Source organism: Hydra viridissima, unplaced genomic scaffold (assembly GCF_058129835.1).
Source record: "Hydra viridissima isolate aposymbiotic clone 2 unplaced genomic scaffold, HvirCarnegie_v1 scaffold_3, whole genome shotgun sequence".
Taxonomy (NCBI): domain Eukaryota; kingdom Metazoa; phylum Cnidaria; class Hydrozoa; order Anthoathecata; family Hydridae; genus Hydra; species Hydra viridissima.
In genome coordinates, this window is record NW_028324302.1 from 14226548 (window position 1) to 14253829 (window position 27282).

Genomic DNA, 27282 nt, shown 5'->3' on the forward strand with positions numbered 1-27282 from the left:
TTTTTTGTTTTTAAGGTAATAAAATCTTTAAAAACGTGTAAGGACGGATTGATTTTACATTGAAACATAAAGCATAATATTTTATATACATTCACTTCATAAATGTTAAGTACTTTTATATTTTTGAATAAAAACTTTGAATGCGTAAGTCGATTTTCAAAACAAACTAAGCGTATTGCGTGTTTCTGACGACGGTAAAGAGTACGCAACTTACTTTTGCTTGTACTTCCCCAAGCAATATTTGCATAGTTAATATAACTATGTATAAATGAGTAATAGAGTTGGGTTAAAATGGTTTTGTTTAAATAATTTCTTGACTTATAGAGGACTCCTATATTTTTAGAAACCTTTGAACAAATGTAGTCAATATGTGGTTTCCACGTAACATTCTCATCAAGATAAATCCCAAGAAAACTAGTAAAAGTTTCCTTTTTTATTTCTAGGATGAAATAGAATGCATTTTGTTTTATCAAGGTTTAAGGTCAATTTGCTACATTTAAACCACTCAGATACGCATTTAAGTTCTTTGTTCATATCAGAAAACAGCTCATTAATATTAGGGGAGAGTGGGGTATTGGCGAACGCGGGGTAAATCCGAACAAGGTCATTACGGCATGTTCGATTAGGAAACTTGACAAATTTTTTTCCCCCTGGCGAGAATGTGTTTCATGATCAGTTCCAGACGTACAGTAGTGTAGTATAGATGCGCATGTTGTTCACGATAGATCTATTCTAAGTTTTTCTCTTTGTTTCATGTAATTTTTACTTGCGAAACATTTATGTATTGGCTATACTAAGTATATAAAACCTAAACTTTTTTTTATGTAGTTGCAAAGTATCATAATCATGGAGTTTTTTAACACGTATTATATTTAGGGTATATTAATACAACCTCAATATATTCATTTAATTTCATTTGGTTGGGTCGCTGGGAAATAACGAACGATCTTAGTCGGGTAATAACGAACGCTTATGTCACCGCCTACGTCCGTGTGATATCAGAAATGCTCAATGATATATATTAACTTTATATATCTCATTGGATACGCTATATTCTTTTCAAATACTTTGAGAAAACATCGAAGTATTCTAGTGTACACACGGACGTTTCTTAAATAAAGTTATTATAAATTATTTATTTAGTTTATTATTATTCAAAGTTAAAATTACATTTTGAAGCAAGTTAAACATTTACAATATACATATATATATATATATATATATATATATATATATATATATATATATATATATATATATATATATATATATATATATATATATATATATAGTATTTATATGTTATTTAAATTTCTTTTTCATTTTAGATGCCACGAAATTATAATAGAAAAACTGAAATAAAATATAGACTAGAGGATTTAAAAAGGGCCATAAAAGATGTGAACAATAAAACTTTGTCATTAAGTCAAGCCTCTTTAGCTTATTCGGTGCCTAAAACCACTTTATTTGACCACTGCAAGAGAGAATTCATAACACAACCAAGAGGTGGAAGAAAATGTATATTCTCAGATGCACAAGAAAAAGAGTTAAAGGAATATATTGTCAAATGTAGCCAGGTTTTTTATGGGTTAACAATTAAAATGGTGCGACAAATTGCTTTCAAATTTGCTGAACAAAATAACCTGAACCATAAATTTAATAGGACAACCCAATTGGCAGGTAAAGACTAGTATTATTCTTTCATAAAAAGAAATTCAAATATTTCATTGAGAAAACCTGAGCCCACTTCGTTAAACAGAATAAATGGATTTAATGCAACAGAAGTAAAAATGTTTTTTGAAAATCTGGAAACTTTACAAAGAACTTATAACTTCGACACTAATTATATATATAATGTTGACGAGACCGGTATTTCTAATATTCAACGAAACTCCAAAATATTAGCCCCTAAGGGCTAGAAACAAGTTGGGATGGCAACCAGTGGGGAAAGGGGTTCAACAACTACAGTTGTTTGTGCATTCAGTGCTTCAGGAAAGTATATTCCTCCATTTTTTGTATTTAAAAGAAAACGCATGAATGATCAGTTGTTGCGGGGAGGCAATGTCGATATGCTTGCCACGGTCAGTGACTCAGGTTGGATCAATGAAAATTTATTTGTGGACTGGCTTAATCACTTTATGTCATTTGCTAAACCAACCAAAGACGAACCTGTGTTATTAATTCTAGATAACCATGAGAGCCATATTAGTCTTGATTGCTTTCTACTTTGTCGTGGAAATGGAATTGTATTGTTATCCCTTCCACCACACACTTCCCATAGAATGCAACCATTAGATTTAACATACTTTGGTCCACTCAAATCTGCATATAACAGGGAATGTGAAATTTTTATGGCAGCAAACGTAGGCCGAAGAATTACTCAATATGAAATTGTTGAACTATTTACAAAAGCTTTTAATCGTCTCAGCAATATTGAAAAAGCAGTCAATGGATTTCGAGGAGCTGGTATTTATCCGTTAGATCCCACAAAATTCAATGATTTATTTCCAAGAAGTATCGTTACACCTGAAACGTCATTACTTGATAACATTATGAGTTCAGAATCCCAGGTAAATGCAATGAATCAATCAGATACTCAAGCCAAATCATCTGAAGTGTTAGTTAATCTGTCATTGAATCCTTCTAGTGTAAGTCTGTCACCTGATGTGAATGTCTCCCCTGAACTGCTACCAAATAGATCAAATCAGTCAATACCTCTTTTGAATATTGTCTCTGTACCTAATTTGCCAAAAAGGAAAACCAGAGAAAGTCTAAGAAAGAAACATTCGACTATTATCACTAGTTCTCCAATGAGAGATTTTTTAAAGGACAAGGAGCAAAAGAAAGGTATGAAGGAACAAGAAGTAAAAAAGATTTCTGTTAAAAAAAAGAAGGTAGGAAGCAACTTTAATAAGTTTGAGGCTAATAATGAACCAAAGAAGAAAATAATAACCAGAGATGATAAAGAAAATGATTGTTATTGTTTAATTTGTGAAGAAAAGTATCATGATCCACCAACGGAAGACTGGATTATGTGTTACAAATGTAAGTCGTGGTCCCACGAGAAGTGCACAAGTTGTGCAAGCACATCTAGAGGTTTTCTCTGTGATTTTTGCACTTAATAAATGGAAGTAACAATATGTTTGAATAACATTGATAGATATTTGACATTTCATTGATGTAACATTTTATTTTGTTTGAATAAAATTTGTTGATATTTCTTTCTTAACATTTGATTTGTTTAAAATTTTATTCAATAATATTTTAGCGCTTCAATTAAGTTTGATTTGCTTTGATCATCATTTTATCCACTCCAAAAGTGTTTGTTATTACCCCACGGTATGTTCGGAATTACCCCACGTACGTAGGGTAATTCCGAACACCAATGGTTTTGTTTTTGATCGAATTTTCTATTTTTTTATAAGATGTATGAAAATTGCTTTTGAGTGTTTTTAACTGAATAGTTAGACTAAATGATAAGCAATAAATATCATCAATATATAGTTATAGTTGTCTTTAATTCGCATTCCCGCTTAGCTGTTCGCCAATACCCCACTCTCCCCTACTGTTTGATAAGAACAAATTTGTATCATCAGCAAACATAATACTCCGAAGATTAGCTGCTTTGCTAAAATCATTAATATAAATTAAAAAACATAAGAGGACCAAGAATAGAGCCTTGTGGAACACCGCAGGTTATTTCAATATAGTCACTTTGAAGGCCATCATTATAGGTAAGAAATTGCTTTCTATTTGAAAAGTAACTATGAAACCATTTTAGCATGTTGTTTTTGATTCCATAGTATTCGAGCTTTTTAAGCAATATTTCATGGTCAACGGTATCGAAAGCCTTCGAAAGATCAATAAAGACTCCTAGGGTATATTGTTTTTTTTCAAAAGATTCTGAGATTTCCCTAACAAATTGAATAATTGCGTGCTCAGTTGAAACATTTTTTTTAAAGCCAAACTGTTTGGAATATAGTATATTATTTTGGTCAAAATATTTAAATATTCTATTATATATTATTCTTTCCAACAATTTTGAAAAAGTTGAAAGAACCGAAATCGGGCGATAGTTGTTGATATTTGTTTTATCGCCTTGTTTGTAAATTGGTATGACTTTCGCAATTTTCAATTGATCCGGGAAAACTCCTTGTTTTACAGATGCATTAAACACTTTATAAAGAATATCTTTCAGACTTTCATAGCATTCTGCAACTATATTACCACTTACTTCATCAGCACCAATAGCTTTATTTCTTTTTAAAGATTTAAAGGCTATATCGAGCTCGTCGTGGGATAATTCAGAAGAATACTCATTGTTATAATGAGATTTATTTATAGGACACAAGTAGTCTTCAAACGAATTTTCGGTCATAGGAATTTTTTTAGAGAGCTTGGTTCCAATTTCAGTAAAAAATTTATTAAATATGTTTGCAATTTTGCTCGGTTCACATATATTTACATCTTCAAATTTTATAGTTTGTGGTAAAGAACTTAGGTGATTTTTTGATTTTCCTGTTATCTCTTTTATTATCTGCCAGGTGCGCGTTGAGTTGTTTTTAAACTTATTGATCAGATTAGTATAATAATTTTTTTTTAGATTTTTGCGAATTTTTTCAAATAAATATTTATAATTTTTATATATTTTTTCATTTGCAGAAGATTTAGTTTTTAAATATTTAATATACAACTTCTGCTTTATTTTCGAAGATTTTTTTAAGCCTTTTGTAATCCATGGACTATTGAAGGTTTTATGACTTATAACTTTTTTACATACTGGAAAGTTCGCGTCATATACTGAGTAGAATGTTTCAAAGAATTTATTATAAATAGTACTTGCATCTTCATTAGAGTTGATGTGCCCCCAATGAAGTAATGATAGTTGATGTTTAAAATCATTTATTTTTTTGTCGTTGTAAATTCGTTTTTTTACAGTTCTATTTTGTTTAATTTTATTTGATATTGTTGTGTTAAGGGTTAGAAAAATAGGAAAGTGGTCCGATATATCAGTTTTTACGATACCTTTTTGGATGGAGTTATTAAAGATGTCTGTAGTAAAGATATTATCAATGAGAGTAGTAGAATTTTTTGTTACTCTAGTTGGATGATTGATTAAAGGAATTGCGCCAGCTAAAAAAATTTCATCATAGAAACTTCTCACTTTTTTGTCTTTGTTATAAATAAGACAGTCCATATTAAAATCCCCAATTATAAAGTTTTTTTTTCTTTCGTTGTTACCAGCGTGAACTATATTATGTTGCAAAGAAAAGCTAAAATTTTCGCACGCGCCGTCAGGTGGCCTATAGCAGCTGCTTATAAGTATGTTTTTTCCTTTGTTAATAATTAATTCAATGGTTGCGATCTCTTTATCTTTGTCAGAAACGCTCAAATCGCTTCTAACTTTATACGCAACGTTTTCCTTAACGTATATAAGAACTCCTCCACCGCGTTTATTTGTTTGTCTTTCTAATGAGACTAATTCAAAATTCTTGATATGAAAATTAGAATTATTTTCAAGTTCGATAGAAGGGCACCAAGTTTCCGTAACACATATAATATTAAAAATGTTTTCAGTTTCTTCTAGAAAATGTCGAAAGTTTTCATTATTTTTGCTTAAACTCCTTATATTTATGTGGAGGATTCTGATTCTTTCACTGTTTGTATCATTTACATTTTTAAAAAGAAATTCTTTAATGGTGCTAGGGTAATAATATAAACTGTCCGTGTACATATCACTAAAAAAATTTACATCTGGGTCTGCGTTTTCATCTGACATAATGTATTTTTCATAAAAATTATAGGTTAGCGATTGAAAGTCATTCATTTTTGTAATTATTTTTTGAGCACATTTTAAAGAATTTCTTTTTGTTATCGTAATTATTAATCGCGCGTTATAAGTTTATTATATACAACTTTTGCATACTTACCTGAGGATCTTAATTCTTTAGCTTTTGCAAAGAGTATTTTTCTTTTTTCAATCGTTCTTTCGCTATAGTCGTCGTTGAGATATATACGTTCATTCCAAAGCTTTAGTCGTTTATAATGCTGCAATATTTTTTCTTTGTCTTTATAGTTTAGGAACTTTACAACTATTGTTCGTCGCTTTTTATGTCCAGATTCTTTTTTTTTTTCCAGTTCTGTGGGCTCTTTCTATTTGAATGTCGTGTTTTATATTTAATTTTTCTTTAATAAAATATTTTACTTTCGACTCGCTTTCTTCCCATGATTCGTTTTCTTTTTCTTCAAAACCTTCAAACCTCAAGTTGTTTCTCCTGCTGCGATCTTCTAATTCAGCAATTTTGTCTATAAAAATTTCGCTTGAAGTTCTTTTATTATTTTCTTTGATTTGATTTTTTAGTTCTTCATTAAGTTCGTTTGTTTCCTTTATGGTTTTTTCGTAGTATTCGTTTTGGAAGTTCATCCCGTTGTTTATTGCAGCAATTTCATTTTTTAGTAATATGTTTTCGTTTTTTAATTGCTCTATTTTCACTTCAAGTTTGTCAATTTTCTCTCCAAAGATTTTTAACAAATAATTTTTTCGAGCCTATTCCGTAAGCGCACATTCCGAAACGCTCCTTCTGTAAGGAACTGTTTCGCAAGTATTCTTTCGAAATGATTTGTTTCGCAAGTTTCTTTTTGTAAAAAGTTATTACGGAATTATTATTTATTATTTTCGTATAACGCATTACGGAAGGTGAATTTGCGCAAGAACAACTTCCGCAATAGCAACTTGAAATACGGAAGATAAAAATACGAAATTTTCGTAAGTTTTTGTTTACGGCGAACAACCTTATTAAGGTCTGAAGTTCCCGAAAAACGGTTTTTCGGTTCTTCGGTTCTTCGGTATTTTTCGGGGAATCGAAAGGAATAGAAGGTTTCGGTTCTTTATCAGAATCGGAATCGAAATTTACCGAAATTTCGAATCTTGCCTAAAATAAGGAATCGAAAAGAACCGAAGTTATCGGTTCCTTATCAAATTAGGAACCGAAATTTACCGAAGGAACCGTTTTTCGGTAATTCCAGTCTCTGAAATGAATCACAGTCTCAAAGTCTACTACAAAGAGCTAAAAAAAGGAAACTTGTACTTGAATCACCAATGAAAAAATCACCAATGAAAAAAAACCCTATATATGATGCATCTAAAGATTTATTTAATACTGAACCTAGTGATAGTTCTACTAGCGTAGCTTATAGCAGTGCTAGTAGTAGTCGTAAGGGCAGCAAGGACAGTGTCACTGATCTCACTGATAGTGATTTAGAATAACTGTATTTTTCAACTGTATTTCAACTGTATTTTTGAAAATAAAAATTAAAAAAATTCAAGTTTTTCAATTCTTAGTAACAATTTCGATTCTTTGTAGCAATTTTGATTTTTTGCGATATTTCCCGCTAAGAACCGAAATTGGAACCAAAATTCCAATTTCGGTTCTTAGCGGTTCTTAGCAATTCCAAAATTATCGGTTCTTTATCAGAATCGGAATCGAAATTTACCGTAATTTCGATTCTTTCTTAAAATAAGGAATCGAAATTTACCGAAATTTCGAATCTTGCCTAAAATAAGGAATCGAAAAGAACCGAAGTTATCGGTTCCTTATCAAATTAGGAACCGAAATTTACCGAAGGAACCGTTTTTCGGTAATTCCAGTCTCTGAACCTTATAATTGGCTAACTTTTATAGTTATCAATTGCTTAATATCTGCCCCAAAGTGATCAAATTAATTGTCTTCTATAGCATATAAGTTAACTTAAAGACACATGGTATACTCACGTCAATCTATTGCTACTTGCATAAAAACATCAATTCATTATTACTTGCATAAAAACAGAGCTTTTAGAAAATTTTAATTTCAACTTAATATTTCTCTCACAGTTTAATTGTTTAACTGCTTAAATGTTTCAAATTTCATTTTACTTAAAGTTTTAGGTTAAGGGTCCCGTATACTGAAGTGTTAACACTTTTATTGTCTTTTAGCTGGTTATAAACAAGCTTGAGAAGATATTTTTAGCCTTCATTACAATTTTTCTACCAGCATAAGCCCACAAGTCTTTCCATGCTTGTTTCCAACAAGTTAAAGGGTATATATATATATATATATATATATATATATATATATATATATATATATATATATATATATATACGTTTAACTTGTTGGAAACAAGCATGGAAAGACTTGTGGGCTTATGCTGGTAGAAAAATATATATTATATATATATATATTACGTATATATATTACGTTAATCATTCCTTTTTTTTTTTAAAAAAAAAAAAAAAAAAAAAAAAGGAATAATAAACGTAAGGTCCAAGTTTAGTTTTGGGTCCTGCTTAGAAAACCTTTGTAATACTGACGCTAGGCCTTTGTCTTCTTTGCACTGGAGGTACCAGCGACAGTCTTTTCAATTTCTTTTTCCATCTTTGGCTGCTTTCATTTCTTTCTTTGTAAGCTTAGGAAACAGGTCAGGGAGGATGCTTTTCAAGTTAGACCTCATAACAGTTGTGTTTCATGTGGATGTAAAACCTTTTTGAAACATTGATTGCAAGAAGCAAACCTGCCGTTTGATAAAAACGTTTGCATCAATTTAAGTAATAATTTTATATCGATTTCTCAAATATAATTTGAATGGGTGTAACTATTTTCATAGGGAGTTTGAAAACTTCCAAAATTTTTCATTTTGTTTCTAACGTCATTGTCTCTTGCGTAGATCTTATTCTAATTCCAAAACCTTCTTTAATTTGTCCTCAATATCAAATCCTTCGTAAGTTCATAATTCTGACTTTTTTTTTTAGTAATTCCTCAGCTTCTAAAAGGTATCAAAAAAAGCCCAATAATTTTGAGAAAACTTCATGCAGTTTTAGTTTTATAGGAAAAGAAGTCTTCGTTTTGAATTTACAACACATGAATTTTTTAATAGCGTTAGTGAAATTGCTGAATTTAAACCTAGATTTATTGTTAGTGCCTCAAAAAAAAAAAAAAAAAAAAAAAAAAAAATTTAATTACGAATGTTTTTAAAACTCTTTCATATTTTCAATAAATAAAACTAAAAAACAAAACGTGGAATAAATAATTAACAAAATAATAGTTTAAAAACGTTTCTAATACGCTAACTTGCTTTTGAAACTCCATTTGTTATTTCTTTTGGACTAACTCAGAGGAAAAAAAATTAATTTAGCCAATAAGTAACAAAAATTTACAACAAGTAACCAGAATTTATACTGTTGTATTTTCGAGTGACGGAAATTACGAAAACATCTTGATCCCATCTAATATATATTATTTCACAAAAATGAAAAAAAAAAAAAAAAAAAAAAAAATCAAAAGCGAAGCAGAAAATTTTTTCGCATCTGAGTTTTATAAAAACTAAACACGATAATATAATAATTTGATACACAGCTTGACGCCTAAAAATCTAAACGTTATAAATAATTTTTTTCTTTTTTTTCCGAAAAATATCTAAAAATAACCGCTATCATCATTAGGCACTTCAAAGTAATTGATATTAAGTAAAAATTTTACCATGCAATGCATTAACCTACAAAAGACATTAAAAATCTACAAGAACTAATAGCTTTTAAAGTTTGGATTCGCAAAAATTTTCCACATCACTAAGCAATGGGGTTTTTACATGTGAAAAATCAAGATTTATTGTTTCATCATCGATTGCTTCCTTTTTTGTTGGGATATCCTGGTTATTTTCAGAATCATTTAATATTTTAGGGACACTCGAACTATGAATCTCTTCATACTCCAGAAGGATATCTGATACTCGGTTTTCCCGTTCTAACTTAGTTGCTTTAAGAGACGATCTGTATAGCAAACTATTAACTTTAAGAAACTGAACATTACCAACAACTCTTACAGAATAGTCAGGTATGAACTGTTGGTTACTTTCACATGTGAGAGCTTTAACTCCGAATACTGTAAACGGACCCCCTTCAAACACTATGTTTTCATCACCAACAGTCACTTCAACTCGACCTTGGAGTATGAGAGAAAAATAATCACACGGCTTTCCTTTTTGGTACAAATAAACATCAATTTTTTCTTTTTCATATTCAACAACTTTCTCTTCAATGACACCAGGAAGCTGAATAATTTTCTTAAGCACATTTTTCGACACCAGATCTTGGCCAAACACGTTAACAGCTAAAAATGATAAAAAATTTAAGTAATTCATGAAGGCGTATAATTGAAAAATCTAAAATTTATAAAAGTTAAATTATGAAATAAAAAACGAACATGTGCTTAAATATTGATAAATAGCAAAAGCAAGCTGTGGACTGATCTTAGTCTTGGTTTCTCCTGGGTTAGGTAAGAACAACGAGAAATCGTGGTTTAACTGGTGTTTTTTGCGTTGAACTTTTTTCCCGGATACATTGTCAACTAAAAATAGAATTGTATATAAAACTAAAGTTAAATAAATTTTTAAATGTGTGGTATTATAAATATAGATTGGAATTATAATACATGATTTTATAAATATTCCGTGTAAACGCCATTCCATTTGTAATGAAGCTTGAACACCGCTCATCAAAAATCGCGATTTATCGTTTTTATCAATATTTTCTGCTTTAGCCGGAATATATTATGAGTATGAACTGTTCTCTATTTTGAAATATTTCAGAACTTTTCCAAACTTAATAACAAAAACTCTCTCTTATTTTTCTTTGTACATTTTAAAGTTAAATTTCTGAGACTTATTTAATAAAAAAAAGTCTTTATCTGCATAAAAATTTTTGACTTAAAAATAACTTTTATAAAATAAACGTTCTCTATTTTTAGGACGCCATGAACAAAGTACTCTGAACAAAAAACTACTTTGCTATATTCTTCCTTACAACCTTCTAATGAAGGGGAATTTCACAAAACCTGTCTTGATTCACTCATAATTTCACACTAGTGCCTATGAACATACTTTGATCGAAATTTTAAAATAAACCTTTGCATAACACATTATTACTCTTATAGTAGTGCACATGTAAGGCTCTTGAGATTGATTTTATAACTATATTTTATTATTACCTTAAGTCAAAGAATTTCCTTTTTCTAACGGAACGTTCTATGTTTTCTTTAGATATCTTTTTTTTGATGAAGAGTAAAAATCTTTTTAAAATTGATTTAACAGCTTGATTGTTTCTTCGGAAATCATATATTGGTATGGAACTTTTTCCAAATAACTATCTTTCTTTGCTGAGTGAATTGATAAGTTTATAGTTCTACATGCTTGTTTGCTGCTTTAACACTTCTACTAGGTTGTTTGCTGTTTTTATACCTCTGTTTATTTGTTTGTGGTAATGCTTTTTTAAACCTTCACTAACATTTTTCTTTTTGACTGCTTACTTACAAATAGGTGGTCATCTGACTCTTCACTTAAAAAGCTGTTGCTGCATGTTTTTTCACATTTTCTGAGTTTCTTTGTTCGTTTTGTTTCTCAGCAATTTAGATTTCTATTTTTCTATACTATCTTTCAGCACTTGTCTTTGGGGTGATTACAGATGAGAAACAAGTAAAACTAGAAAATTTTAAATACTTTAATGACAATTAAAAAATTTAAATAAAAAAACAGTAGTTAAAACTTTTAAGAACTGTTATTTTGGATATTATGTGAGCAAATATTGATCATAAAAGACAACAGTTAATCTGCAAAATTCTGGATATAAAACTTTAAAGGTGTGTTTAAATCTATTTATCTGTATTTGTAAACCATATATCTGCTGCTTGATGCTAAAAGGATCAATGTCCATGTGAGATGCAAATTGAAAACAAAAAAATCAATTTAATAGATCATTTTTCTGCTGTTGAGTAATGTGATTATGAAAAACAGACAAAATCTTTCTTTGGTTCTTTCACTTCAAACTCACAGATCTATTCTTATAAGAAACAATCATAAATCTAAATAAATTTTGATGTAGAACAAAACATTTACAAGTCATAGAGTAAATTGGGGTAAGAGTAAAAGAAAACTTGTGCTTGACTTGTGCGTACATTCATCAAACACAAACAACAACTACACTGAAGAGCAATTACAACACTTTACAGAAAGATTTGAAGACAATTTGAAAAATGTTTTACAATGCCACCATGTTGACACATAAAAAAACCAAGAGTCAACATTCCAAGAGTTAAAACCAGTTTTTTTAAATGCATCTAAGGTGCTTGATAAACTAAAGGAGGATGATGAGGTCAAAAAGTCAAAGCAATGAATAAAATCTAAGGTTGACTTCAGTGAAGCTTCAGATGAAATTCTTCAAGTGCAACATTTAAAAAAAATGACAAATATATCAAGAGGTGCAAATAGTGTTGCAGAGTTTTGGAAGAAAGATTGCCAAATCAAAATAACAAATGGTGCTAATTTACCAACTCAAAATAACACGATGCTAATTGCCAAATCAAAATACCACATGGTGCTAATTGCCAAACCCAAAATAACACAAAATGCTAATTGCTAACTTAAAATAACACATGATGTTAATGCTTCTAGTAGTAAATCTTGGGTTTGTATTTAGAAAAAAGTGTTTAAGAATTTTTTTGCATGAAAAAGTATGGCATATCTGTTTCTAACAATGAAACAACTCAAACGTTGCATTTCTAGTTTAAAAATCTTAAAAATTCCAAATTTTGCCATACACTCTTTTGATTTTTAGAATAGTCAATTTATTAGCTATCATCTGGTCTATATTGTAAAATCTAGTACTCATGAAAAACAATATGATGACTATAATAACTAAAGAATTAAAAAAAAAACCATGTAGTCTAGTTATGCGTAGCACCATCCAATAAAATTGTTATCAAAATTTAATTCGTTCACTTTTCCCCAATGATAAGGGTAAAAATGAATGGTTTTTCAATTCTTTTTTACCCTTATCATTGGGAAAAAGTGAACGAATTAAATTTTGTCAAAATCAATTCTTGAATAAAACTTCATTACTATAGTTTTATAGTATAGGCCATGACTAAGCTGTGATGCTTTTATCACCTGAAACAAAACATCAAATTTAGGTTATTTAATTTTGACTGAAAAAGGAAAGCAAAGAAAGTCTTACAGAATTGCCCATATGTTACATTTAAAAGCAGAAGGCTGAATGTATCAGGCATAGGCAAATTTATTTTTACTTCAATATAATTCCAAATGTGAAAGTTATCCTTAATAAAGTAATCCAAATGGAATAGGGTTCATAAAAAGTCTGACTATACCAAAAATGACAACATTATAGAAAACAATCTATTAATAGAATATAAGAAACATTCTTCAAATTTCATCATTAAATTCTTACAGAATTAAAATTAGTTTGATAACAGAGATATGTTTAAAAGTTGGTTTTTAATTTTATCTTAAACATTATAAAAATAAGATTGAATTGAGTTTAACAGATGAATTATACCAGTATATAGCTGAACGAAGTAAATTACTTTCTGGTGAAATTGGTGTCAGAAAAAAGCTGACAACCAAATGAGGAATCATTATGGAACCCTATGTAAGAAATGTACTCTAGTGTGGATCCACTCTTTGAAAAATAAGCATAAAAGAGATATTATCAAACTATCCACATTGTCAAAAAGAACAATGTTTAACTTCAGAAACCCCAAAACATATGGGACTGAATTGAGAATACATTGGACATTGCATATGCTTTGATTGACATATTACTTTTCTTTTGCTGAAAAATTGTCTGATTTGAAAAGTATATATTTATATAAAAACAAAGTGTAACTTTGTAAAAAGACACGTATACTCAGTGCACAATGCACAAGTTCAAAAAGTTTGTTTTGTCATGGACAGAATTTTAGACCCTATATTTTTGAATTATATAGAATTTTTGAAATATTCCTAATACATGTTTCATCAGAAATTTCTGGGACACTCAGAAAATTGGCAGTATATGCTAAAGAGATGGATTTTAAAGCATTTCAAATGTATCAGTGATATGTTCATTTAAGCTTCCGTCAAATCAACTAATTATACCTTGTTTTTATTTTCTCAACCATTTTCTGAAGCAAACTGATCTTTTTTTTAAGTTATCAAATTTGGCTGAAGCCATTTTAGAAAAGTCAGTGAATCACACAACAGGCATCTTTAATACAACATCCAGTCTTTTCAATGAATTTGTTAGAATTTATATAATTTAAAGTTAAATCCTGAAAGAATGTATTCAATTCGATTAAAGTAAATTCAATTTTATTTAAAGCTAATAACAATAATTAAAGTTTTTACACTTCTGTCATCTGCAGACATCTTGAGCTTTCTCTTGCAGAAACAAAATTTTTTCTTGGTGGAAATAATTTTTTATTGCAAATTTAAACTAAGAATAAAACTATTTTCTACATTGAATACAGAAATTCTGATTACAGGAATGACCCCATACATTTCCTTTAGTATCTTCTCTACAACAAGTTGTTCTCCCAGGTTTGTCAGGACTATCTAAAAGAGTAAAATCTCTGACAAAAAATGGTCTTCTGATCTACATTTTCTACACACCTTGACTTATTGTAAATTTTCTTTTTACAAATTGGCAATATATAATCTTGGAATGCACTTTTCCAAGTTCATGTATATATTGCCAATTTGTAAAAAGAAACATTTTTTTTTGAGAAATTTTTCCTTTTTGGGAAACTTTGGCTTTTACATGATTTTGATCTTGCTATTTCTAATTCTTCCCTATTTAATGAGCATTCTATACTTCCCAATTCCTTTTCTTCAACTAGTTGTTTACAACTTTGCTAAAAAGCTGGATTTTAAAGCTTTTCAAAGCATCATCTATCAACTCAACATTTTATACCTTGATTCTTTAACTTTGCTATTTGTATTTTTGTGTGTCCTTTATCAAATTCAGTCTCTGTGTACATTTCCTGTATCTTTATCCAAAAACAATTATTTTCAGTTTATTTTCATATCTCTACATGCTTGTATTTTAACCATTATTTATTCCTTTCTTTATCATTAAAAAGCTCTCAACATTAACACTATAATAAAAAAAATCATTTTTATAACAAACAGGATGCATAAAAACCAGAGAACTACTGCAGCTAGATACGATAGTAATAAATAGATAAGATAGTAAATAATGATCATGGATAGAGTTTTACAAGCAAATCTTACAATTTTATAACTTTACAAGATTTTCCAGTTTCAGATGGAAAAATGTTTGACAGATTATTATTGCAAAATGACCAATCAGTAATTAGATTTTAATAGCTGAATGAAATTATAGTCAGAAAAATTTGAAAGTTTGAAAAATAAATAAATAAATACTGTCATGAATTGAAACAAATTAAATAAGATAAAAAAACAACCTAAAAGAATTTTTTTTTCAAATTGAAAAGCATTTTTTCAAAAGGAGCTTAAGTCAAATTTTGCTGGAGTTATTGGTTACTTTTAAATTCCATAATGGAAATGGCACAAGTCTAACCATGCCAGCATGCATTAAATCCACTATATTTTCAAAACTAAACTCATGAAGTTTTTACAAGAGGATAAAGTATCAGAAAAAAGTACAACAAAAACACAGGTTAACACTTGCGCAGTAGCTACTTCTGTAACAAACTCACCCTCAAAATGCCTTCTAAACAAATAATAGATTCAGAATTGGAAACATTTTCTTGCTCTTTAACCCCTGGAAAAAGTAAGAAAAGATTGAAAATAGGCAAAATAGAAGAGAAAAAGCACCGGAGATATTTGTCTTTTGGAAAATACCTGTTATCACTTGTAGACACAACAACAGCAGATAAAAACAGGTAATCTTGGCAACCTTAATAATATAGGTGAGCTCAGTTAGAATTACACAAGTTATTTGTTGTTCAGGATTATTAATATCATTAGCTGTGAGTTTCAATCAATCCATTTAAAAATTTTTTTTTTCTTCTAAAGATCAATTAATAGTTCCCAAAATAATATTATGAAACAAAAGTAGAAATATTTGTTTTTTATACCCATCTTTACATACTAAACTTTTTTCAGGTTTTTTTAAGAAGCTTTTCAATGAAGAATTAAAAGTTAAACAGGAAGCTTTCTTCTGAAGTTTGTTAAGTCAACTCAAGCAAAAAAGACAAGTCAAAAAATAAAAAATCATTTTTTATAAAAACATAAAACTATAGTATTGCTGACAGGAGTTGTAAAACAGTTCCAGTTTGTAAAAAAACATTTTTTGCCATTACATGTTGGAATAAAAAGACCGCAAAAAGCTTCTTCAAAAACAGGTCTCTAACATCTGAAAAGTACGGAGGCTTTAGACAAACTGCAGGTGATAAAGAAATCATCAACTTAATAGTGGATTTCATTAATTAATATAAAGAATGTCTTTACATTATGGGAGAGTGCTAGAGTATATCTTCCATCTGAACTAAAAATGTTGTAAAAATGTGAAAAAGCTGGAAGCTTTTTAAAAACAATATGGATACTTCATTTTCTAAATTTAAAAGCGATTTTTTACAATCTTCAATATTGAATTTGGAAACCTGAAAACAGATGTTTGTTCTTTTAGTTCTTTTGTTCTTGAAACACAAAAAAAGTTGATACGAAGAACAATTGACATAAAACTAAAGGCAAAATGAAGATAACCTCTATTTAAACCTGATTGGAAACTCAGAGTGGTAGAGGATCTAATAAAGTGTCTTCTATTTTTCAATTACTTAACTAATTTGAAAACTGTTTAAGAAAAATTAGACATTTATTTACTGACACTTATTCACCCCAGAACAAAAACTCTGTTTTGCGTTGTTTGAAAATTTCTTTCTTCTACACCTGTGTTCTTCTGAATTTTGAGGAAGTAATGCAGGATGAAATTGATGAGTTTAACAAAAATGACATTGACATTTCTGCCAAAAGGGAAAGGGGTATCAGTAAACTAGCTCAAAAGGTAAATAGAGGTAGGGGTAAGGTCTAATTTTGATTTAAGACAATTTACAATTCAATAATTTAATGATTTATATTTTAGACATTTTTTATTGTTTAAAAAATTTTGAGGCAATTTTTCAGTCTAATTAACTTTATTGAGCATTTTTGTGAGCTTAAACTTTTCTCTTAGAGCTGGAAAGCTTTAAGTACAACTTCACTGATGACTGTTGAAATTCAAGCTTTTAAATTTATATTTTTTTAAAATCATGAAATCTTATCAGCAGAACGTTTGAACTGAGGCTGAAAACAATTAAAAATGTCTCTTAACATTTAGAAGAATAATGGCGCCAGCCCAGTCTGCATTGAAACTTAATTCTAACATCAAACAACATTTAGTAGTTTTTACTTTTTTAATTACTTTTTTAATTAACACGCATAATGAACTTTAAATTTTCACAAAAAAATGAAATCCCAGAGGGGGTCTTCACTTATCATCTACCAATGAAAAAATGGTCAAAATATTAGGAGTGCTCTAGGAATTTGTTGATTCTATCCAAATAAATTTATCAACAAATATTAAGTCATTTGAAATACAGTATCGTCACAAAATTATTTTTTCTCTAAAAAAAATTTGGACTCCTTTTGAAAAATCTCTCACATTTTAGACTGTTATAAGTATACTTAAAAAAGAATAATTAAATTTTGATATTAAATTGGTTTTATTAAATAACCGATAGGAACCTAAATAAATTTTATCGGACCCCGATTACCTGAACAGGTGTTAACCGATAACGCCGATAAGATCGGGTAGTTGAGATTTTTCATACCCGACCTGACTCGATTCTTCGGTTAACTTAGTTTATCGGTACTCGAAAGTTATAGATCCTATTGGTACCCGAACCCGATTACCCGTTAAAAAAAGGCCGTTGCTACTTGAAGAGCAATGCGCTCTGTGCAGCCATATGCTACTCGGAACGCAATACTTTGTACGCATGCGCTAAATCTTGTTGATGTTAACCCTAACCATAACCCTATCCCTTACCCTAACCCTAACCGCCTATCCAACCAGCTTTATTGTGAAATATAAATCACACTGTTATAATAAAATAATTGCGCATGCGTGTACAATATTGCGGTCTGAGTAGCTTATGGCTATGTAGAGCGAATTGCGCTCTACGAAGACTTTTCGTTAAAAATAAATTACCCGAACGGTTTTGTTGTAGGTTATTTTGTGAAAAAGGTCCATTTTATTTAAAAATAATTGATATTTCTAACAAAATTACCGAGAGAGGAATATTACTACAATAATCGTATTTTCACTTGGCATTTTGGCAGTTAAACAAAATTTTATATATTGCGTCATGCAATTCGTGCAATCTGATAAGCAAAATTACCCTTTATTTGAAATGTTAGACTTTGATTGGTTGCTACGAACAAATCTAAGGTTAACTGAATCCAGTAAAAGCGATTGCAAAGCATCGTGTGTTTTCAGAATTGTTTCCTTTTCCGTTTTTTTGAAATTATGTCAGGTTGTAATTTTAAAATTTTGGTAATCAATGATAATGATGGCCGCTAGCAGTTTTGATAATAAGTGATATTTGCTTCAAATCAGCGATTTGTAGCAAATATCACTTATTATCAAATAGATTGTGTTAGTTACTTAAAATTTCTGTAAATCGATAGGTTACTTAAAAGCTCCAATTATCGCTGTAAATCGCTTAAAGTTACTTAAAATCTCTCAATCTCTCATGAGAGAAGCTCCAGGGTGAGGGGGGAAGGCAGAATACTCACAATAGATTCTCTTTTCAACCAGGATAATATGCGCGAGTTTGATGTGTGCGCGCGTGTGTGTGTGTGTGCATGTGTAGGAGAGAGAGTCTTTCTGCCCATAAAACTCTAACTCTTTTTAAATTCTCCTTTATCTTTTTCAAACTAAGTTCTTGAAAACAAAGTTCAAAGAAACTAAATTCAATCGTCAGAATTAGGTTAAGGTTTTTAAAGAAGCTGTCAAGGAGTTCTTATCAAAATTGTTCGGCAAAAATGAATGGGAAGACGACTCCGAGAATGAACCATTCTCTGTCGACGACAGCCTTTGACACTCACAATTTGGAAAAGGATCTTGCGGGAGATTCTGCATGGATGGGAAAGCCATTGCAGTTATGGTTGGCAAAACGGAACGTCTATCCAATTCTTTCCAAGACTGCCTTTTCCATCCTGAGCATTACTGGAAGTTTAGCATCCTCAGAGCGCTTGTTCAGCGCTGCACGTCACAAAGGGAACAAATTGCATGGATCCTCTGAAGGCTGATAGGTTGCTCTTCACCAAGAGCAGCTTATCAACTTATCAACTCCAAATAAAGAGCCGGATGATGACATCTAGGAAGCACTTGTTGATGCAATTTAAGTTTTGGACATAAATGATATTGAAGAATGCAAAGAATTTATAGAAAATGATTTTTTAAACCTTGGTTCCGATTTCTTTCAATTTAATTCACGCTAAAAAGTTCATGAAAACAAACTCTACATTTCCAAATTTTAAATATTTCGTAATCAGTGGTAGGCAAAAATTCAAAGATGAAAATACTATACTTGCCGGTGTTTTATTTCTATGATGACTAAGGCAACTAATGTGGTTAGAAAGTTAAGTTTTGGTACAAAAACTGCATTAATTTTGACATCTTTTAACTTGTTTCATTTAAGCCAAAAACCGGGTTTGGGTTTTCGGGTATTAAATAATTCAATAAAGGGGTACCCGATAATTTATCGATTTCGATTCCTTAACTGTCTTTGCCCATTAACCAATTCGATCATTGTTTTAGGTGCTCGGGTTATCGTGTAATTAACAGACCTTGCTCAGTTTACATTTAAACATAAAGATAGCATTAAAATCATGCAATATTCTAATGCTACCAAAGATTTACCTGATGAAACCAAAGCAGCAAAGTTAAAGAAAGATTAGTATATTTTTTTCTTTGGTAACATGGCTGGTAGGACAATAAAGATATTTATATATCAACTTACATTAATGATGTATTGATTGCAGTAACAAGACCTGGTAAACTTAAATGTTTTATTAAGTAGTTAGTCATTATATTAAGATTAGAAAAGTGTAGACTATAATCTAATGCTAGCTTAACATGAAGTTAAAAAAAAAGTTAAAAAATTATTAATGAAGCATATTTCTTTGCATAAGAAAGAGTAGCCAACTAACTGCATTAAAAATTGATTTTACAACTAACTGCAACTAACTGCCAATAACTGCTAGTAGCCAACTAACTGCATTAAAAATTGATAACACAATAGACAAAAAAGAGCAATATTAAGTTTGCTAAAAACACATGTAAAGCTATTGCAAGAGGATGATAAATATTTTCTATTGCAAGAAGATGATAAAGATTTGCACCTGCCACAGCAGCTAAATATATTCTTTTACTTTTTGAAATTTTGTTATTTCAGTCAAAAATATTTCCCAAAATTTCTCAGACAAAAAGATTTAAAAATTTGAATACTGTTAAAACGTTATAAGATTTCATTTTAGGGTAAAAAAACTTACGTTATAACATAAAGCACATGAGATTTGATATTCTTGAATATTCTTGAAATTTGATATTCTTAGATATCGAATTTTAAAAAATTTATGGATTTAGTTACTATTGATTAGTAACTAAATCCATAAATTTTTTAAAATGACTTTCTAACTTTTTAAATAAATATTTTTAAATGTACCAAAAAACAAAAGTTTTAACGATAGTAATTAAATTGTTAAATAACTTTAAATATATTTTAAAATATTTGATGGAAAGTGAGCAATCACCAAGTTGACAATTTTTGGTTCATTGATATCCTTTTTTTGTGTGTGTATATTTTCACTATAAAAGTGAACTAATCTTAAAAAAGATCCTTTTTGAATATTAACATTACTTTGGTTAAAAAACTATTGACCAAAAGCAATGTAGCAAGAACAAAAAAGAAAAATGAAACAGTCAACAAAATGAATTTTATATTTATCAGCCTAATGGCTGATAATTTTCTAAGTTATAAATACAAAGACACTTTTTGAAAAGGTTTGAATATAATTCATAACTTTTAAAAGCAATTTTGCATCTAGATAAAATATTTGATAAAACAAAAATTATATCAGGGATTCTTATCTATAATAACAAAACTAATTCTGCTTTAACAATTACAATGAAATCAGATAACTTAACGAGTTTATTGAGTTGTAAAATAACAACATCTGAGTTAAATAGTCAACATTAAAAAGAGATTCTTTAAAAATAGGTTAAAAAAAAAAAAGAATTAAGAAAGCCTAACAGCATTGTGTTGAAAAAAAATAAATTAAAAATAGAACTAAATAACACATATACCTTACCATATACATCAGTTTCATCCACAATTTCTGCTTGTATAATTTCTTCTATAATATCTTCTAAAGTAACAATACCGATGCATTCATAAAATGGATCACCTTCTCCATCATTGTTGACTTTCATAACAATAGAAATATGTGTTGTGCCTTTTTTAAATTCTTCAAGGATAGAGCCAAGTGTTGTATCATCAAACACTTTGTGCACTGGGTGGTTATAAAATTTAATAACACTCAGTAAAGGGATGCAGTCATCTGGATCTACAAACGCCAGATCCTTTACAAGCAAAACAGCTACAATATTTGATCTCTGAGTAGAAAAGATGGGAATGCGACTGTATCCAGACCGAACTATGGATGACATTGTTTTAAAATCTAAAACAGCTTCTTCATCCAGCATGAAACAGTCCTCCAAAGCTGTCATCACTTGACAGACCTTCTTCTCTCTGTATTTTAGAGCACCAGAAATAATACCCACTTCGTCTTGTTCTAAATCGTCGTATTCGTGTTGCAGCTTCAACATCTCTAGCAATTGCTGCTTGTTGTATACATTACCAAGCTCCTTGCCTAGAATGCAGTCAAGAATTTTGCTTACTGGGAATGAAACAGGAAATGTAATTATCATGAACAACTTTGTCAAATATATTGTATAAGCACCAACAGCAAGCCCAAATCGAGAACATATACTTTGTGGGATAATTTCCCCAAAAATGACAATCCCTAATGTAGAGCCAATAACAGCCACAATACCACTTGTAAGACTGTCTAATATTATAGTAAATGTGGAGTTAACTAAGGTGTTTCCAAGCAGTAGCGTGCAAAGTAAGAAGTTTCCATGACGTCGCACAGGTATAATTTTTTTAGCATACTTTTGATTTTGTGTTGAACTGCTTGTACTTATAATCTTCAGCTCATTTATATCAAATGACATCAATCCTAAATTTAATCCTGAGAACATTGCAGAAAGCATCATAAGTACAGTTGATAAAACGATCTTGAACCATAAAGGAAGGTCAAATGAGCTTTTTAATACCTTGATTTTCACATAGTCATCACTACCCTGATGAACCCAACCAATGTGAGTATTGTTCTCTGTTTTTGACTTGTTTTGATTGATATCCGGTTTTACACACGGGTAAAGAATAACATCAGAATATTTCTATAAGAAGACAAAAAAAATAATTACTTGCTCTATACCTAATAAAAATTTTAAAGTATTTAAAAAAAGGGATGATGAGTGGCTTTTCACCAAGGGAATGAAGATTAAAAGGTTTTGATTTCAAAAGCAAATAACCATTTAAAGAAGGTTAAAACCTTTTTAGATGCTGCATTAAATGTCAAATATACACTTATAACTTAGGTTTAAAGTATTAATATTTAAACCAAACATCATTTTTTTTAAAGCTAACTTTTTGATTTCAAAGAATCTTTTACACTTTAATGCTAAAGTATTTTCAAAACTCAGAGTTGCAATTTTACCAAATCATAAGTCTAACAAACATTTTTCAAAAAAATACGTAACTCAAAATAAAAGAAAACAAAATGTCAAAATGATACCATTTTCTAAACCATTTAAATTTCTGTGTTTTAGTAAAATTTTACATATTTACATTTAAATTTTTTTCTTTTTTTATGTCACAGAAGATAGTGAATGTAAAAAACTTGGAATCTTGACAAAACTCCTGACAAGATTATGGTATTTGACAGTTTCATAAGTTACATTTAACCTTATTTAATCTTTATCCTAAACTGTTAGTTCAAAAAAGCAAACTGTTTTTAAACTATAATGCATTACTTAGTGTAAAGTAAATCAAAATTTTACATATATATTTATATACTCTAGTATCTTGTTAAATTCTGCACACTTAACTATTTAATTTAACATTCAACCACATTTTTTCATTCAGTTTACTGCTTTGTTTATTTCATTTCACTATTTATTATATACCAAATACTTTTAGTAGAACTTCTTTCTAAACACTTTTACTGTGTTGAATAACATAACACTTTACTTTTATAAACTAAAGTATACAAGGAACAAATAAGAATATTTATTACAACAAATATAAGATAAATGCATATATAAAATAATACTGAGTAAATATTATTTCAATTAATTAAATTCTTTAAAACTCAATTATTTTTAAACATTTTCTTTTGGTGAAGTCTTATATATAAATTCAACAGTTTTCATAGGTTGAAAGAATGTTTGGAAAACTGCACATGTGAAAAGGGAGAAATAAATTCTATAACTTCACCCATCTTTCTGCAACCAAAACTCCAACACTTGCCTGCTTCACATGCAGAAAAACTTGAACCTTTCTCTTTCACAGTGATTAGGATAATGTTAAGCTGTTTAACTCTTTTCATAGAAAGAACTGAGAGTCAGTTACCTGGGAAAGACAAAGTAAATTAAATAATACTTAAAAAGATAATAGAGCTGAAAAGAAATCATTTGGTCTGATCCATTAATTCATTAGCAACTTGTCAATTTTACAGATGTCAAGAACTTTCTCAAAATAGATTCCTTATAAGAAATGTTATTTTTCTTTGATTTGATCAATAAGTACAATGTAGTTTCTAGATAATACCTATAAAAATTACCGGACAACTGATACATATTTTAAAATATCTTCACAAATCTGCAAACAAGTAATACAGTAAAATGAATATAACAAATTAAACATTTTTAAATAGTTTTATTTTTATTTGAAAAGTATAAACTGCACTAGTTATATAAATGAGTTTACAACTAAACAAATATAAAACTTATAGTAAACCTTTTTCTTAAAGAAACCAATTTATCATACAGCAACACAAAGAATAGAAAAAAATTCTTTAATGAATTGATTTATAAAAAAAAAAAAAAAAAATATTAAATTATATAAACAGTAACAAATTTCTATTGGTTGAAGGCTTAGAATAAATTATCTTTTTATTAAACCATAAATAGTCCAGAGTATGCAAACATATTAGAATAAGTTAATGACTCTCATTAAAAAAAAACAATGTCAGAGTAAAAAACAAAAAAAAAAACAAAAAAACAATTGTATTAGCTTTAACAACAGGTTTAATTATAATAACTAGCTTTAAAAAAACATATCTTTAGAAATCAAAATGTTTTTTTTTTATAAAAGAAAAAAAAAAACTGTACATAAATTGCATGGAAATTAAAAAATAATAATGGAAAATTTAAAACTTTTTTAACAAACAAAAAATAATTGCTAGTTTATTATGAAATAAGTAATTTTGTAAGTAAAAGTATTACAGCTATCTTAAAATCTGTTGATAAACTATTTGTATAAAATACTCTAATTTTTTTTTTTTAAATAACTTTATTGACACATTACAACAATACAAACTTAAGAATAAAAAAATCCAAAATATTTCTCCTGAAATATTTTTATTGATAATAGAAGATTTAAAACTTTCAAAAGACAAATAGGTAAAATTTCTCTATTAGTTAGCAATAAATAGAATTTATTTTGAATAACTTGTGATTGGTAGCCAACAGAAAAATCTTAGTTAGCAATAAGTTACTAGATATATCAAGTTTAATAGACTATACTATAGGTATTCCTTAAATATACTGCTATTTAAAACCATTGAATTTAAAATTAAAATTGTAACAATTTGGTAAAATTTTCCTCCAATTTAATTATAAAATAGAGAGTATGGTTTTATTCCATAAAAATTACAAGTGATTTTCTATATCAATAATTTGCAAAAATATATTAGGCTTATCAGGGTATGAAAATTATGATAATTATATTTAACTAACAAGCACATATTACTAAATACCAAATTTTATCTAAAAGCCTAATTTGATTTTATTGACTTACTCAACAAAATTTAAGCTAGCTGTGTATTTTAGAAGAAATTCATAAGAAAAGATATAAAATAGTAAACTACATACATATAGCTTAACACACTAGGTAGCTAGATACATTCTATACTGACATCCATTAAAAAATTAAATTTGTACTTACATCAAAATTTTGAGAAAATATAGCAGTCTTTCCATCTTTAGAGGAAATCGTAGCAGGTTGAGTAAATCGATCATCGTCACAATTTTCGTTTTTCTTTTTTGTAACATCCGAGAAAGACAAGGAAAATGATTTCAAATCGGTACCAAATATTATTAGTTTGAGAGTTGTCTTTGGATTAACATGAAGAACACCTTGATCAACATAAGCATATTCTGATGATTCATAAAGCGCTATACTATTGATATTAAAGAGATCAGCAAAAGCAAATCCAGAAAATAAAATGAAAAATGAAAATGACAGCACATTATACCGGTTTTTTATTAATATCAGCGCGACCATTTCTACTCTCGATCGCGTCTTTTATAAACTGCTCTCTTTAATAACAAAACTTGAATTTAAATGACGCAAACAAAAGTCCGTGTGGAATGGAAAGTATCGCATGTTTAAACGACATCCGCCGCCTGCAAACTTAGTTAGGCAAAACAATTTACAGTTTTTAACATAAAATGTAAAAAATAAAAAAACAGCAAAAATATATATTCTAGTAATGGAATATTTTAGCACAAATGCTATTATTTTCTAATAAAAAAATTTAGTCACTTTTTGTGAGAAAAGTAGAAAGCATGCGTTTTATATCTCATACGGGAGGTGCACTTGGTATTTCCGACACCAAATTTGTTTTGTTTAACTGTTGCTCTTTGAATAAGTTATTCAAGTGCATTTTAAAGCACAATTGTTAATTCTTGCATTTTTTACTGATCAAAAGCTTGCTTTCAATCCTTGAAACTACTTCTTGTTTTCGAATTTTAATACAAAATAACGATCAAAATTTCGTATTTATGATTTTATTTTTTCGTTTTTACCGCTGTCGGTTTTTGAAAGATTTTAAATAAAGAGGTTTATATTTTTATATATGAAATAATAATTTTCGTCACAGCTGTATTATTCCCAAAAAGGAAAGAAAGCCCCTAATTATTATTAAAAATAACAGCATCAAACGTTTTTCTCCCCAATTTTAAATTTATGGATAATATTGCGTTATTCATGAGTATGGCTTTTTTAAATTGTAAATATTTCATGAGTTCCTTTAATTTTGTTCTAACAGCTTATGTAATCTATCAACTTACTGGAAAATTTACTTGTGTTATAAATTATGTTGCAAGCAATCGTTAAGTAAGGACTGTTTTTTTTGCGTTTGACAAAGGATTTCAAAGCTTGCTTTTGACTGGTGATTTCAACGCAACGGAAGCTTGCTTTTGACCGGTGATTTTAACGCTCGCAATTTAAAGAAGTTTCTACTGCGAAATAATAATAATATCAAAAAAAAACTTTAAAAAATACACAAGTAAATACCAAGTATTTAGACTGTTAATGAAACGAAAACGGACTGAGATGTTTGGATTTTGAAACATAATCAAGCTTTTGAAGTTGTAGATAATAATATCTGAAGTTATATATATTTTTTTATGAATCAAATGTTATTATGATTTGTAGCACTCTTTCAATTTCAACACGGACATCGTCTGCCGACAACGTCGATGTGTTTTCCACGTGATAAATAGCCTTTAAATAGAAAGAGTTGCATGTCACGGGCTAATGTTATAATCATTACCTTCTGGAGTAAAAGCAATGAAACAATCTGCTAAGTGAACACATTTATGAACCAATTCTCGCAACACAATTTCAAAGCTCTCAGATCATTTTCTAAATAATCTAGTTAATCGGATTTATTAAAAATAAATAAAACATAAGCTGCTGTCTTAATCACTTCAAATATGCACCGCATCGTTGATTTCTACTACTGCCAAAGTTGAAAATAATAAATCCATAAATCTAAAAAAAAACAGTTTGGTTGTTAAACTGAATGAAAAAATAAACTATACCCTTTTCTTCAAACAAAAACTTTAGTTGATTAAACTTTAAACCAAACTGTCCAGAAGAAGATAAATTTCAATTATTTCAATTATTTCGCACGCTCTTTATGCACGGATTCTTTACTTTAACGTACAAATCAGTCGTTCAACTTATGAAAAGATTTTAAACGGAGAATGCTTTGGGCGCGATGAGTAAAACATGCCCGAATACTTTTGCAAAG

At 29.1% G+C, this 27282-nt stretch overlaps 3 protein-coding genes and 1 pseudogene across 12 annotated transcripts; 1 reads left to right on the forward strand and 3 right to left on the reverse strand.

The window, feature by feature from the left end:
* Positions 1-1326: 1326 nt before the first annotated feature.
* On the reverse strand, positions 1327-5827 carry LOC149891122 (uncharacterized). Its single transcript, XM_090082919.1, has one exon. It carries the CDS (start codon positions 5825-5827, stop codon positions 3638-3640), a length of 2190 nt encoding a protein of 729 aa, XP_089939045.1. The 3' UTR covers positions 1327-3637.
* On the forward strand, positions 1932-3501 carry LOC149891123 (uncharacterized). The gene has a single exon (XM_090082920.1). It carries the CDS (start codon positions 1932-1934, stop codon positions 3120-3122), a length of 1191 nt encoding a protein of 396 aa, XP_089939046.1. The 3' UTR covers positions 3123-3501.
* A 56-nt stretch (positions 5828-5883) lies between the features above and the next one.
* Positions 5884-9128, reverse strand: LOC149891124 (uncharacterized; annotated as a pseudogene).
* LOC145202054 (metal transporter CNNM2-like) lies at positions 9008-27282 on the reverse strand. Of its 10 annotated transcripts, none has more exons than XM_090081268.1 (6): positions 27071-27282; positions 25188-25378; positions 22232-22357; positions 21205-22134; positions 10242-10385; positions 9008-10148 (listed from the first exon to the last, which is right to left on the reverse strand). In XM_090081268.1, exons 4-6 carry the CDS (start codon positions 22127-22129, stop codon positions 9574-9576), a joined length of 1644 nt encoding a protein of 547 aa, XP_089937394.1. In that variant the 5' UTR covers positions 22130-22134; positions 22232-22357; positions 25188-25378; positions 27071-27282; the 3' UTR covers positions 9008-9573. The 10 variants fall into 10 exon arrangements, 7 of the variants coding, with proteins under 7 accessions (XP_089937394.1, XP_089937393.1, XP_089937391.1 ...); XM_090081267.1 differs by lacking the exon at positions 27071-27282 and adding an exon at positions 25498-25655; XR_016450589.1 differs by lacking the exon at positions 27071-27282 and adding an exon at positions 11025-11514 and having other exon boundaries at positions 21205-22357; positions 25188-26520.

Bases quoted from the DNA above. Each gene is read 5' to 3' on its own strand.
- LOC149891123 (XM_090082920.1), top strand. From the start codon at position 1,932: ATGGCAACCAGTGGGGAAAGGGGTTCAACAACTACAGTTGTTTGTGCA.
- LOC149891122 (XM_090082919.1), bottom strand. From the start codon at position 5,827: ATGAATGACTTTCAATCGCTAACCTATAATTTTTATGAAAAATACATT.
- LOC145202054 (XM_080074934.2), bottom strand. From the start codon at position 25,526: ATGGTCGCGCTGATATTAATAAAAAACCGGTATAATGTGCTGTCATTT. The intron at 10,386-21,204 runs GTAAGGTATATG...TTCTATTTTTAG, and splicing joins GGATGAAACTGATGTATATG to TTGACAATGTATCCGGGAAA. The intron at 10,149-10,241 runs GTTCGTTTTTTA...TATCATTTTTAG, and splicing joins TTATCAATATTTAAGCACAT to CTGTTAACGTGTTTGGCCAA.